The sequence below is a fragment of the Brassica napus genome, chromosome A2, assembly GCF_020379485.1.
Source record: "Brassica napus cultivar Da-Ae chromosome A2, Da-Ae, whole genome shotgun sequence".
NCBI classification, from domain to species: Eukaryota; Viridiplantae; Streptophyta; class Magnoliopsida; order Brassicales; family Brassicaceae; genus Brassica; species Brassica napus.
Window position 1 is genome coordinate 27,567,301 of NC_063435.1, and position 14,267 is coordinate 27,581,567.

At 30.2% G+C, this 14,267-nt stretch overlaps 3 protein-coding genes across 3 annotated transcripts; all 3 read left to right on the forward strand.

Moving 5' to 3' along the window:
• Window positions 1-387: 387 nt before the first annotated feature.
• Window positions 388-2,324, forward strand: LOC106380297. The gene is made up of 7 exons (XM_013820078.3): window positions 388-511; window positions 614-700; window positions 785-973; window positions 1,109-1,267; window positions 1,351-1,404; window positions 1,513-1,644; window positions 1,841-2,324. Exons 1-7 carry the CDS (start codon window positions 404-406, stop codon window positions 2,243-2,245), a joined length of 1,134 nt encoding a protein of 377 aa, XP_013675532.1. The 5' UTR covers window positions 388-403; the 3' UTR covers window positions 2,246-2,324.
• Window positions 2,325-5,539: 3,215 nt separating this feature from the next.
• Window positions 5,540-7,489, forward strand: BNAC02G48500D. Its single transcript, XM_013866065.2, has 7 exons — window positions 5,540-5,653; window positions 5,775-5,861; window positions 5,945-6,133; window positions 6,266-6,424; window positions 6,506-6,559; window positions 6,667-6,798; window positions 7,032-7,489. Exons 1-7 carry the CDS (start codon window positions 5,546-5,548, stop codon window positions 7,425-7,427), a joined length of 1,125 nt encoding a protein of 374 aa, XP_013721519.2. The 5' UTR covers window positions 5,540-5,545; the 3' UTR covers window positions 7,428-7,489.
• A 2,427-nt stretch (window positions 7,490-9,916) lies between these two features.
• Window positions 9,917-13,254, forward strand: LOC106378964. The gene is made up of 7 exons (XM_022709380.2): window positions 9,917-11,419; window positions 11,537-11,623; window positions 11,715-11,903; window positions 12,034-12,192; window positions 12,275-12,328; window positions 12,428-12,559; window positions 12,787-13,254. Exons 1-7 carry the CDS (start codon window positions 11,330-11,332, stop codon window positions 13,192-13,194), a joined length of 1,119 nt encoding a protein of 372 aa, XP_022565101.2. The 5' UTR covers window positions 9,917-11,329; the 3' UTR covers window positions 13,195-13,254.
• The last annotated feature ends 1,013 nt before the right edge of the window (window positions 13,255-14,267 follow it).

A 14,267-nucleotide genomic window follows, 5' to 3' on the forward strand; every position in this document is an offset into this window, starting at 1 on the left:
TTTAGATAAACCAACTTATTTTTTGAAGGATTCTAAGAATCATTGTGCTGATGACACATGGTTACCTCAAATGTTATAATGCTTCTCTTTTAATATATAAGAGATTTATTACAGTTTCTTGTATTTTATAATTGACTAACAAAATTTTCCTGGTCAAAGAACTTTCATTCCCTATTTAATACTAATTTACTTTATAAAGTTTCATAATTTTACCAAAAAAGGTTTCATAATATATAGTAACATAGTGCCAGTCAAACATCTATCCATATTTTCTTTATTTAGAATACATATTACCAAAAACAAACAAATTAAACTTAATTATAATTATAATTTTCTATTCATTCCTTGACATCTTAATATGTATATATATAATAGAGCATTTCTAAACACAACAAAAACAAAAATGTCAAAAGGAATTAGGATGGCTCTAGTTATGAATCTCTTATCTCTTCTATTTTCAGGAGTCTTAGTTCATTCCGGTCAAAGTACTGTACCTCTCAAATCCTTCAAGGTCAGCTATAAAACAAAAACTTTAAGACACATGTATGTTTGATGTGTCAACATCATTTTCCTTATATCATGTAATGAGATCAACATCTTCTTTCATTTGCAGATAGGTGAAAATGTAACATATGATTGCATAGATATTCATCTGCAACCAGGACTTGATCATCCCTTACTCAAATACCATAGGATTCAGGTGCATGATTTTAAAATTGGTCCTACATAGAGTTTTTTATGAAATGTGATTTTTAACTTGACTATATTTGCACGTTTTTCAAAGATGAACCCATCAATTTCAAGACCAGAATTAAAAAGTCAAATTGGCATAAACAAAGTACAAAAACAGAAAATACCATGTCCAGATGGAACAATTCCTGTATGGAGAAATAAAAAAGAATGCACCACCAACGCTCAAGTTTTGGCGGAGAACCATGTTCATTCTCTATCACCTGATAGTCCTGGAACACATGTAAAACATTCAATTTCCTCTTAATAAACTTACACCTCATATTTTCTTATATGTATATATTAAGTATTAATATATGGAGTATATATATATGTAACATTGGACACAATGATGACTATAAACATTCACTTTTGGTAGCTTGCTGGAGTAAGGTCACAGAATGGTCCATTTCGTGGGGTAGAAGCTTGGTTTAAAATGTTTAAGCTAGACATCGCAAACGATCAAGCCTCATATGGTCAAATATATATAGGCAGTGGATCCAATACCGAGGTCAATTTTATTTCAGCGGGTTGGATGGTAGGTTTACATTTTACTGTTTTTTTTTTCTTTAATCTGTTTGATGGTGTGGATACTCCTAAAATATTGCAAATCTTTTACAGATAAATCCAAGCTTTTTTGGTGACAGCCGTACTTGGACATATGGATTTTGGAAGGTGTGCATGTGATATATATTCTTGGTTTCGTTCAATTGTGTAGAAAATATACTATACTTGTTGAATCTCTAAATCAAATAATATGTAAATATAAATATAATTTTATAGGGTAAAGATGGAAAAGGATGTTACAATACAGCATGTTCAGGGTTTGTTCAAGTTTCGCAGACGTTTCCCATAGTTCAACCCATTGATTTTCCGGCTGGCCAGTCTCTCTGGTTGCATTACTCCATCCATGAGGTAATTTTCTTAATTTTATATATTTATTTCACATATGTCATTCCCAGTGAAGTATTTATGAATCATGGAATTTATATAATCAAATTAGTGGTTGATTCTATAAATTACATCATTTCAAAATATTTGTTTGATACATTTTACTGCAAGTCATATAAATTAACAAATACTTATTTGATTATTAATTATATGTGAAAAGGACAAAAATACAGGAAACTGGTGGCTTACAGAACTGGGGTCAGGTGAACCCAACATCGATATTGGATATTGGCCAAAAGAGCTATTTAACCTTTTAGACAATGGTGCAAATATGGTTGGAGCTGGTGGTGTGGTTCAGGCTTCAAGTTCTGGTTCAAGCCCTGAGATGGGTAATGGTCGATTTCCAAATGCTGATCACCCCAGGGATTCAGGAATTTTCACAAATGTTGAAGTTATGGATTCCAATTATGTGCAGCATAAAATGAATTATTTTCCAACAGAAGTGGTTCTAGATAGTCCCAAATGCTATCGGCTAACAATTGGTAAGACATTTATATTCCGACCCAATCGACTTGGTTTCTATTTTAATTATGGTGGTCCGGGAGGAAACTCTTGTGGAGTTTGATATTTTCAAGTGTAATATTGAAATTTGAATTTAAATAAATATTAATAATATATTAATAAAATGCAAAGAGTTATAATTATGTCTTCTTTATAATTATTTTTCTCCAGGTTAGTGGCATTTTAATTTGTAAATGGTTGACGACTTATTTAACTGTTAGGAACGCTTGTAAAACTGAAGAGGAATATATATATATATATATATATATATATATATATATATATATATATATATATATATACTCTAATACAGTTCTATTTTCTTAGATGATTACACAAAATAATTAAGTAACATACTGATATATGTTTAATTAACTAATAATAGTTTATAATTAGTATTATTGAAGTGTTTTATTTATTTTCATATATTTAGTTGACTATAATATCTTTCAATCACTGAAAAAATATCGATAAATTATATTTATTTATATAACAATTATTTTCTAAATACAATCACAATTTTGTTTACTGCATATTTTTAAGAGATATTAAACAAACTAACAAAAAATTTAAAAATAAACATAGTTTGAACAAATAGTTACACAATAGTTTAATGAAGTAGATATATTATATTTTATCATTATTAAAGTTATTTTTTTAGTATTAAATTTGGTTTTAAATTTTATGTTTTTATGTTTGTGGAACTTAATATAACCATAATAAAAAATACCAAAGCAAATATGAACTCAGATTTTTAAGATTATTTAAAATAAGTTTCAGTTTTAATTCGATAAATCATAGGCATAAATTTATTTAGAATTTATAAAATATTTTAATTATTGTAAATATTGATATGTGTACATGAGTTTCCAAAAATGTATCAGCTACTTATGCATGTAACTTCCTATTGAGCATTGCGTTATTTTCTAATCTTAAAAAAAAACATCAACATATAATTTGATAAATATTATGAAAGTACGTGAGTATTTAAACGATAAATAAAATTGATTTCATTTGACTTAATTATAATAAAAAATAATTATACTTCATTTTGAATTTAAAAGAATATATGTAACTCAATATACTCACAACATGAGTGACTCGACTAATCTAACTTATATCTAAAATCATAGATTTAACTACGATAAAAATATATAATTTTATAAAAATATTAGTTTATTTTATAGATATAAATCATAGGATAACTCAAAACATAAATGAAAATAAAATATTAACCAACTGTTACAATTTAACTCTTTTGTAAAATTTATATATATGCTTCAAAATATTATCTTTATATTAATTTATGTTATTTGGAATTAGACACTTTAGTTTATTTTTTTATTTCATTCTGCGCACAATATATATTAAGTTATACATTATCTTCATAAAATATATTTAAATATCTAAGACAAAAACTAAATGCAAATAAGAAATTAATCCTAATTTTAATATATTTACCCAAATGATAACTAAATTGACTATAACCGATTAGATATAACATATATAAAATCATATGTATAATTAAAGTAATATAATATTATTAATATAAATGATAAATACAAATTATAATTTAATTTAAAATTAAAAGTAAATAGCAATCAATTATTATAGTATATTTACTTTAAAAATATTTGTACTCGTGCATGAGCACAGGAAAATCATCTAGTATCCTAGAATTAAAGAATCCAATAGTGATTTTTTTTAAAAAGCCCACTTCCTTAATCATTTTTTGTTTGGGTGCCAAGAAGCTCAGTTCTGATATGTTGGTAAGAGAAGGGTCGATACCCTAGGTCATGCTTCTTCTTTTTCGTTCATGTCAATTCAGATAAAACAAAAAAAAAAAATTCTTTTCATAAGGCGGCATAGGTGTAGCGGGTCACCGGTGTTGTTTGTAGTCTCCAACTTTACGAATCAGATTGGTGGGGTCAGATCTGAGACGTGTAACCCAAGCCTTCTGCAGTGTCTCTTCTGTAGATCCACGGTGGTTAGGGTTTCTCCGAACTTGTAGCGGGGTGGTGGAGGTTAATCGGTGATGAGACGCGACGTAGGTGATGGGGCCTGCTTCAGATACGAACCGTCTGGCCTCCCAATACCTCAACAGCCAAACCTCGACGGTGGTGGTACAAAGGCCGGCTTTCAATTCAGCGAGGAGAAAAGTGGAGTTACCATTTCCATCTCTACAATTTTTAAATGGTAAGAATTAAGAGGAATACGCCGATGAATTTCAACGAATGAAACTCGTTTATTTATAGTTGGAGATTCACCCTAAAGAATCAAGGGGGATGTTAATGAGGACTGTAATTACGACGATTCTACTTTTGTAACGTTCAGTGATTTCGTTCGTCGGTAAGAAGAAGACTATTCGATTAAAGGCTGACACTGGTGCAAAAAAAATATTTATTGAGATATCAAGAGTGGGACACGTGTCAGTTTGAGGTTACTCGACTTTTTGACCTGGATGCTGAGGTGGCGCAGCAGGAAGGAGGCAAACATTTTATATATATATATATATATATATATAGATTTGCGTTTAAAGCCACGTCATTGCCACATCATCTTTAACAAATTAACGGTCAACTCACAGAGTTAATGTCAATGTTAGCCAATGTATGAAAAATCCGTTTTTAAGAGTTGAAGTATGAAATTCAAATATATATTAAGTTGAAGTATGTTTTAGCACAAGTGATGAGTGTATGTTCGGATCGGGACCGCGAAGCTGTGTTGATGTAGGAATTGACCGTTTTCCCAAACTCCGCCTATTCATGAATAACAAAAGCAACTACACTTGTAGTTTCTGAAAAATATGGTATTGCAAACACAAGAAAAGGGTAAGGGATTAAGTTTTTCCAGTGTTAAGAATCCTCTCTCTGGCCAATTCTTCAACACTTCAAGAATAATATCATACTTAGAAATGCAAATAATTGAATGGAAACTATATTGTAGAACAAAGATGAAAGTGTTGATTGTGCATCACCTTTCGCTCCTATTAGCCATAAACTAATCAGCATAACCTCAAAACAAATTAATATTCATTTATTACATTTTTTATATTTTGTAATTGACTAACAAACTTTTCCTGGTCAAAGAACTTTCATTCCTCTTTTCTTTTTTTTTGTCAACCATTCCTCATTTAATACTCATTTAGTTTATAAAGTTTCATAATTTTACCAAAAAAGGTTTCATAATGTATAGTAACATAATGCCAGTCAAACATTTATCCCTATATTCTTTATTTAGAATACATATTACCAAAAACAAACAAATAAAAAATAATTGAAATTAATTTGCTATTCATTCCTTGACGTCTTAATATGTGTATATATATATATAACAGAGCATTCTCAACACAACAAAAACAAAAATGTCAAAAGGAATTAGGATGGCTCTGGTTATGAATCTCTTATCTATTTTATTTTCAGGAGTCGTAGTTCATTCCGGTCAAAGTACCGTACCTCTCAAATCCTTCAAGGTCAGATTTAAAACAAAAACTTTGGACACATATATGTTTCCCATATTTTAATCTATTTAATTAAGTCAGCATCATTTTTCTTATATCATGTAATGAGATCAACATCCTTTTTCATTTACAGATAGGTGAAAATGTAACATATGATTGTATAGATATTTATATGCAATCAGGACTTGATCATCCCTTACTCAAATACCATACGATTCAGGTGCATGATTTTAAAAATTGGTCCTACACAGATTTTTTATGAAATGTGATTTTTAACTTTACTGTATTTGCACCTTTTGAAAGATGAAACCATCAGTTTCAAGGACTGAACTGAAAAGTCAAATTGGCATAAACAAAGTACAAAAACAGAAAATACCATGTCCAGATGGAACAATTCCTGTATGGAGAAATACAAAAGAATTCACCACCAACACTCAGGTTTTGGCCGAGAACCATGTTCATTTTCTATCACCTGATAGTCCTGGAACACATGTAAAACATTCAATTTCCTCTTAATATCGTAGACCTCATATTTTCTTATATCTATATATTAAGTATTAATGTATGGAGTGTATATATATATGTAACATTGGACACAAGGTGACTAACATTTACTTTTGGTAGCTTGCTGGAGTAAGGTCATTGAATGGTCCATATCATGGTGTAGAAGCTTGGTTTAAAATGTTTGAACTAGACATCGCAAAAGATCAAGCCTCATATAGTCAAATATATATAGGCAATGGATCGAATAATGAGGTCAATTTTATTTCAGCGGGTTGGATGGTAGGTTTACATTTTACTGTTTTATTTCTTTAATTCGTTTGATGGTATGGATACTCCTAAAATATTGCAAATCTTTTACAGATAAATCCAAGCTTTTTTGGTGACGGACGTACTTGGACATATGGATTTTGGAAGGTGTGCGTGTGATATATATTCTTGGTTTCTTCAGTTGTGTAGACAATATACTACACTTGTTGAATATCTAAATAAAATAATATGTAAATATAAATATGATTTTGTAGGGTAAAGATGGAAAAGGATGTTACAACACGGCATGTTCAGGGTTTGTTCAAGTATCGCAGACGGTTCCTATAGTTCAACCCATTGATGTTCCGACTGGCCAGTTTCTCTGGCTGCATTACTCCATCCATCAGGTATTTTTCTTAATTTTATATATTTATTTCACATATGTCATTCCCACTAAGGAGTTAAGGATTTATGAATCATGAAATTTATACAATCAAATTAGTGGTTGATGTATATATAACTATAACTTTTTAAATAGTCCATAAATTTCCTCCTTTCAAATAATTTGTTTAGCACATTTTTTACTGCGAGTCATATAAATTAACAAATACTTATTTGTTTATTAATTATATGTGAAAAGGACAAAAATACAGGAAACTGGTGGATTACAGAACTGGGTGAACCCAACATCGATATTGGATATTGGCCAAAAGAGCTATTTAATCTTTTAGACAATGGTGCAATTATGGTTGGAGCTGGTGGTGTGGTTCAGGCTTCACGTTCTGGTTCAAGCCCTGAGATGGGTAATGGTCAATTTCCGAATGTTAATCACCCTAATGATTCAGCAATTTTCACAAATATCGAAGTTTTGGATTCCAATTATGTGCAGCGTAAAATGAATTATTTTCCTACTGAAGTGCTTCTAGATAGTCCCAAATGCTATGGGCTAACAATTGGTAAGCAATCTATATTCCGAGATCTACTTGGTTTCTATTTTAATTATGGTGGTCTAGGAGGAAACTCTTGTGGAATTTGATATTTTCAAGTGTAATTTTGAAATCTAATAAATATTAATAATATATTAAGAAATTGCAAAGAGTTATAATTCTGTCTTCTTTATAATTATTTTTCTCCAGGTTAGTGGCATTTTAATTTGCAAATGGTTGATGTCTTATTTAACTGTTAGGAACCCTAAAAAAAACTTAAGAGGAACTTTTGTCAAATCCAACCGATATATAACTAAGAGTAAACCATCTGAACCAACTTATATATATATATATACTCTAATACATGTTCACATGAACCAAACGTTTCGATTGACAACGAAAAATCAGTGTCTCTACCGACTAGCAGTCCTAGTTGACTATCCAACACTTTTGTATATAAAAATCATGTAAACAAGTTAACGCCACTTACGAATTAAATCACTTAAGTCTTAAACAGTACGAATCCATTTCTATTGCATTTTTATATCTTCTAATTAAAAAGTGGAAGAAGTTGACGTAGCAATGCCGAAAAACGGGTTCCCATACGTATACGTAAAATTTGGCACGTTAACGCTGAAGCGATATCAACGTGCCAAAAAAAAAAAGACTTGTATTGTTATTATTCTAGTGTACTCACAGGTCGTTCTTATCATGATCATCGTTTTGTAAGCTTAGTACTAACAACGTAACTAACGCTTCTCTTTTTCAAAAAGTCATGTGATCGAGTGAGAAAACCCAAAGCAAACTGGGGAGATGTTAAACAAATGAGAATTTGGTTCGTTATAGCAACATAAATTAATATTGGGATGGTGAGGCATGCATACTCGTACAAAACATGGAAGTTATGAAACACCAACAAAATCCACCTACAAAGATCTCTCTGAGCAAGCCATTGCACAACAAGAAACACAAGTTCAAATTCATTTGATCTGTGTTACAAACGAAACCGTTAGCGAAAAGATAAAGTATGAATCACCAGAGAAATAATCAACTAGTGAGTTGATTTTGACATATACGAAAGGGAGACTAGGATCAGAGCCGCTAGTGAGTTGATTTTGACATATACGAAAGGGAGACTAGGATCAGAGCCGTTGTGAATCTCATCCCCAAAACAAATTCTTTTTTTCTGCTCGAGGTCTACTCATAATACAGTAATAATACAAAACTAGATTTTGACCCACGCTTTAAAAGCGCGAGATATTTTTTATTGATAAACTTATTGTTTGTTAGTTCACTAATATGTTTAAAGCTACGTGTTCGGTTTCGATTCAGTTCTTTTTAGGGTTTTAGTTCGGTTTCGATTCAATTTTTTGATTTTTGATTTTTTTATTCAAGAAATATAGGAACTGTTTAGTTATTTATAAGTTTGAGTTTGATTTCAGTTTAGTTGTTTTGTTTTTTAGTTTGTTTTAGGTACCAATTTTAAAAACTGTTAAAATCTTGAGTTCAATTCGGTTCTGGTTTGGTTCTCGCTTTAAAGATAATCTTAAATAATTCAGGTAAAAGTCATATTTTATTTTTGGATGAAATATCGGATAATTCAGATAAATTTAGATATCTCTTATAAGAATATTTGAGTGATTCAGTTTTTTCAGTATTAATAGTTCACATTTTATTCACATTTTTGAGTGATTCACATTTTTCAGTATTAAGAATATCTATACTGTTGAACAGATGAAAACATTTTTGTTATAGCGGTTTTGCACCTTGCGTGGATGTGAAGTATTAACGAACCTATATTTTTTGAACCATTTTATTAAGAGAAATTAGTTGAACCATTTTGTAAATATATTATGGTAGACAAAATTTCATTGACCATATATTTTATACACCAGTATATGTATTTATTATTTTCAGGATTTAGAGTTTAGGATTATCTTTCCACATATATACACATTTAGGGACACTACTCTAAGGTTGATAAATATATAACTGTAAATCATTTTAATATAAACTCCATGTACTATATACAAATATAAAAATCAATATTGTTAAACTTGTGTATTCAGTAGGTCTGATATGTGTAATTTTAGCTTTACCAGTCAAAACTAATTGAAGTCGTGAACCATAAATTGTTAAAACCATAAATAAATATTTTTTGATTGCATAGTCTATATGTCATGTGTTTAAATAATGATAGTCCACTCGTGAATCTCACAATGTTTTGTTTACATTAAAGAAATGAGTATTATTTATTATTAATTAATATATAGCTAATTATCTTTTAGGTTATATTGTAGTTATGATCGGCAAATATATAAGTATCACAGATGGCTTTGATTCATGTCAAAAAAATTTAAAATATTTTATTTAAGGTAAATTTTAGAAAATTTAGGAAATCTAGTTATATCACCTATTAAATTAATTAAATCACTGTTAAAGTAATATATTGTTAATATAAATTTAAGATAAGACCAAAATATTAATTGTCTAGTAAAAGGGTCTAACAATCTTTTATAAGTAGATTTTTTAAGACTGATTCCCTTGTAATAATATAGATCACAGAATACTGATAACAGTTTTGGTCCGATTCTTCCGGTTTGTGTTTTTTTTTCTTTTGACATTGTTTGTGTTAATTAAATTTCATCATATATTTTCTGATATCTGGAACAGCTTCGTCAATCTCTTTTATGAAATTAGTCTAACATTTTTCTTTCCGAAGACAAGTCTAAAACTACATTATCAGTGTTTCGATTTATATGGACTCATAAACATAAGAAAAAGATAGTGCACAAATAAGCAAACAGAATAGGAATAAAAAACGGATTTAAATCTTTTGTTTATTCTAATTTTTAATCATTTAATTTAATTTATAATAAATATATTGGTAAATTAATATAAGTGGCAGTGGTTGTAATTACTCATAATTGTGTTAGTGATATTGTCATTAACCATTCATTAATTCTAGTAGGTACTGCTCATTTCTTAATGCGTATCCATGAATAGCGTATTTAAACAATATACGTACATAGCCTAGCATACAATCACCTATTCACCAAACCACTCATATCACTGCATTTATCGTATTACCTCCTCCCATTTCAATCACTCTCGTACCAAGTACCAACCACACTCTCATTGCATTCATCGTATTACCTTCTCCCATTTCAGTCACTTCACCCTTCGCCGAGGTCTTCTCTCGTAAGGTATCACTTCTCCTTTCGTTTTATGCTAGATTTTTTTTTTGTTGAGTGATCGATCTCTTGGTCTATTTCATGTAAGATGTCATCTTTTGGGGGACATGACGTGCCGGATCATGTTCCTCCAAAGATTGTTTTCTTTTATTGGGTCAGACTGAATCAAATATCGGATCCCCAACAATTCTAGATACTTCCTCTGTTTCTAAATAAATATCACTTTGACATTTTTCATACAGATTAAGAAAGTGACGGATATATATGTAGGTTTTAATTAATTTTCAGCTGAAAGTAAATATTATTTTTCATTGTAATTGTAAAATGATATTTTTTTGTAACAAGAAAAAAAAGAAGTTAAAATGATACTTATTATGAAACATATGGAGTATTTTGTTCGACTATGATCTAGTTATTGCTTAATGACATGCAGCAACAAATATTTCATTGACTACCATTTATTTTGGTCAAACACATTTTTTACAAGTTCTTAGATTTTATTCTGGTATAAGTAGTTTATTACAATTTCTTAGATTTTATACTTAACACCATTTTTATTTTATAGTAAATTATACCAATTATAAAAGAAATATCTTTATATTCATTGTCTTTCCTTTTTTTTGGTAGAATACTACAGAACAAAATTGTCTTTCACACTAAAAGAAAACAACAAAAATATGTTTCCCTTTGGTTTAAGTATTACCAAAAACAATACAATCAAAGTTTGCTATTCTTTGACATCATAATATATATATATACATAACAGAGCATTCTTCTTGAAAACACAACAAAAACAAAAAGTGTAAAAAAGAATTAGGATGGCTCTTATTATGAATCTCTTACCTCTTTTATTCTTAGGAGCCTTAGTTCATTCCAATCAAAGTGTCGTGCCTCTCATATCCTTCAAGGTCAGCTTTAACACAAAAACTTTAGACACGTATATGTTTCCCTTATTTTGATCTATTTAATTAAGTCATCATTTTCTTATATCATGTACCGAGATCAACATCCTTTTTCATTTGCAGATAGGTGAAAATGTAACGTACGATTGTATAGATATTTTTATGCAATCAGGACTTGATCATCCCTTGCTCAAAAACCATACAATCCAGGTGCACGGTCATAAAAATTGGTTTCCTACATACATTTTTTTATATTAAATGTGATTTTAACTTGACTATATTTGCACCCTTTTTTTGAAAGATGAAACCATCAGTTTCAAGGACTAAATTAAAAAGTCAAATTGGCATAAACAAAGTACAAAAACAGAAAATACCATGTCCAGATGAAACCATTCCTGTATTGAGAAATACTAAAGAATTCGTCACCAACGCTCAAGTTTTGGCCGATAAGCATTTCCATCCGCTAACAGCTGATAGTCCCGGAACACACGTAAACAATTCATTTTCCTCCTAATAACTTACACCTCATATTCTCTTATATGTATATTTCAAATATTAACATATATATATATATATATACATGTCACACAATGATCACTATAAACATTCACTTTTGGTAGATTTCTGGAGTAAGGTCACACAATGGTCCATATCGTGGTGTAGAAGCTTCGTTTGAAGTAGTATCAGTAGACATCGCAAAAGATCAAGCCTCGTATAGTCAAATATATATAGGCAGTGGATCGAATAATGAGGTTAATTTTATCTCAGCGGGTTGGATGGTAGGTTTACATTATATTTTATTTTTTCCTTTAATCTGTTTGATGGTCTGGATAGTCCTAAAATATTGCATTTCTTTTACAGGTAAATCCAAGCTTGTTTGGTGACGGACGTACTTGGACATATGGATTTTGGAAGGTGTGGATGTGATATATATTATCAGTTGTGTAGACAATATACTTTACTTGTTGTATATTTAAATAAAATAACATGTAAATATAAATATGATTTCGATAGGGTAAAGATGGAAAAGGATGTTACAATATGGCATGCTCAGGGTTTGTTCAAGTATCACAGAAGGTTCCCATATTTAAACCCATTGGTTTTCGGGCAGGCGAGACTGTCTGGTTGCATTACTCCATCCATCAGGTATTTTTCTTAGTTTATATATTTATTTCCCATATGTCATTCCCACTTAGTAGTGAAGGATTTATGAATCATGAAATTTATAGAATCAAATTAGTGATTGATATTTATGACTAAAACCTTTTAACTATGTAAATTTCCCCTTCCAAATAATTTGTTTAACACATTTTTTTTACTGCGAGTCTTTTAAATCAAAATTATTTTTGTGTCTATTAATTATACGCGAAAAGGACAAAAATACTGGAAACTGGTGGCTTACAGAAGCACTGGGATTAGGTGAACCTGGCGTCGATCTTGGATATTGGCCAAAAGAGCTATTTAACCTTTTAGACAATGGTGCAAATATGGTTGGAGCTGGTGGTGTGGTTCAGGCTTCACGTTCTGGTTCAAGCCCTGAGATGGGTAATGGTCAATTTCCGAATGTTAATCACCCCGAGAATTCAGCACTTTTGACAAATATCGAAGTTTTGGATTCCAGTTATGAGCAACATAAAATGAATTATGTTCCTACAGAAGTGGTTCTAGATAGTCCCAAATGCTATGGGCTAACAATTGGTAAGAGATTTATATTCCGACGTAATCGATACGGTTTCTATTTAAATTATGGTGGTCCTGGAGGAAACTCCTGTGGAGTTTGATATTTTCAGTGTAATAACTAAATTTGAAATTTAGTAAATAATAATTATAAATTAAGAAAATGCAAAGAGTATAACTCTGTCTTCTTATATTTTATTTTTCTCCGGGCCAGTGTCATTTTAATTTGTAAGTAGCTGATGTCTTATTTAACTGTTTAGGAACCCTTGTAAAACTTAAGATGAACTTTTGTCAAATACAACTGACATATAACGAAGACTAAACAAGCTTATATATGTATATACTCTAATATAGTTCTCTAGAAAATACAAGTAACACCTTAGCAAGTTTTACCTTGCTACATGCTTTCCCTTTTGTTCTGCTTCTAGCACATTACTAAAAATCTTAAGCTGTAAAGAACAAAGAACAAGAGGAAAGGTTACACCAAAAAAAAACAAGAGGAAAGGTCCTCTCATTCTTGATTTTTTTTATAACAAAGAGAGGGATGTTTTTTATATCCCTCGGGATCAATTCCTCATGCTCTCTTCAACTTCGTTCTTATATGGTAAACTCTTTACCCGCTTCACATTGAATTTGGACCCAAATAAAAGCAATTTGAAACTGAGTTGAGTAAGGCTGGATACCATATGGTTTATGTTTTTTCAGTATTAAGTGTTCACGAGAGAGGTAACGGTTTTCAAGAGTTGTAGATCTCATCTCAGGATGAGGAAGCAAGTATACTGGTTCTAATAACACTACCTAACAAGAAAAAAACTCTCAAATCATATACTTCAAGCATCCTCTGCGTCAGGAGCAATAAGGTCATGTTTTGCATCAATGCATCTTGATTGGTACTAATCGTGTTTTCTGACCTAAAGAATTTTTACCCTTTAAATAATATAAACGTTTCTCAGTTCAAAAAAAAAAAAAAAATATAAACGTTTCCACTTTCCAGGTGCATGAACAATTGTATGGGAAGGTGTTCCAAAAAAAAAAGAACAATTGTATGGGAACTGAATTAATTAATTTTTATTCTATCGTGTACTTTTTTATTGTGGATTTAAAACTTGTTAGAAGTTTTGAAAGACGATATTGTTTTGAGAGATTTGATAATGTAATAACTATGTAAATTTGTAAG

Coding starts and splice junctions, on each gene's coding strand:
- LOC106380297 (XM_013820078.3), top strand. CDS start 404: ATGTCAAAAGGAATTAGGATGGCTCTAGTTATGAATCTCTTATCTCTT. Junction 701..784: donor TCAAATACCATAGGATTCAG/GTGCATGATTTT, acceptor CGTTTTTCAAAG/ATGAACCCATCAATTTCAAG. Junction 974..1,108: donor CTGATAGTCCTGGAACACAT/GTAAAACATTCA, acceptor CACTTTTGGTAG/CTTGCTGGAGTAAGGTCACA.
- LOC106378964 (XM_022709380.2), top strand. CDS start 11,330: ATGGCTCTTATTATGAATCTCTTACCTCTTTTATTCTTAGGAGCCTTA. Junction 12,193..12,274: donor TTATCTCAGCGGGTTGGATG/GTAGGTTTACAT, acceptor TTTCTTTTACAG/GTAAATCCAAGCTTGTTTGG. Junction 12,560..12,786: donor TGCATTACTCCATCCATCAG/GTATTTTTCTTA, acceptor ATACGCGAAAAG/GACAAAAATACTGGAAACTG.
- BNAC02G48500D (XM_013866065.2), top strand. CDS start 5,546: ATGTCAAAAGGAATTAGGATGGCTCTGGTTATGAATCTCTTATCTATT. Junction 5,654..5,774: donor TACCTCTCAAATCCTTCAAG/GTCAGATTTAAA, acceptor TTTCATTTACAG/ATAGGTGAAAATGTAACATA. Junction 6,799..7,031: donor TGCATTACTCCATCCATCAG/GTATTTTTCTTA, acceptor ATATGTGAAAAG/GACAAAAATACAGGAAACTG.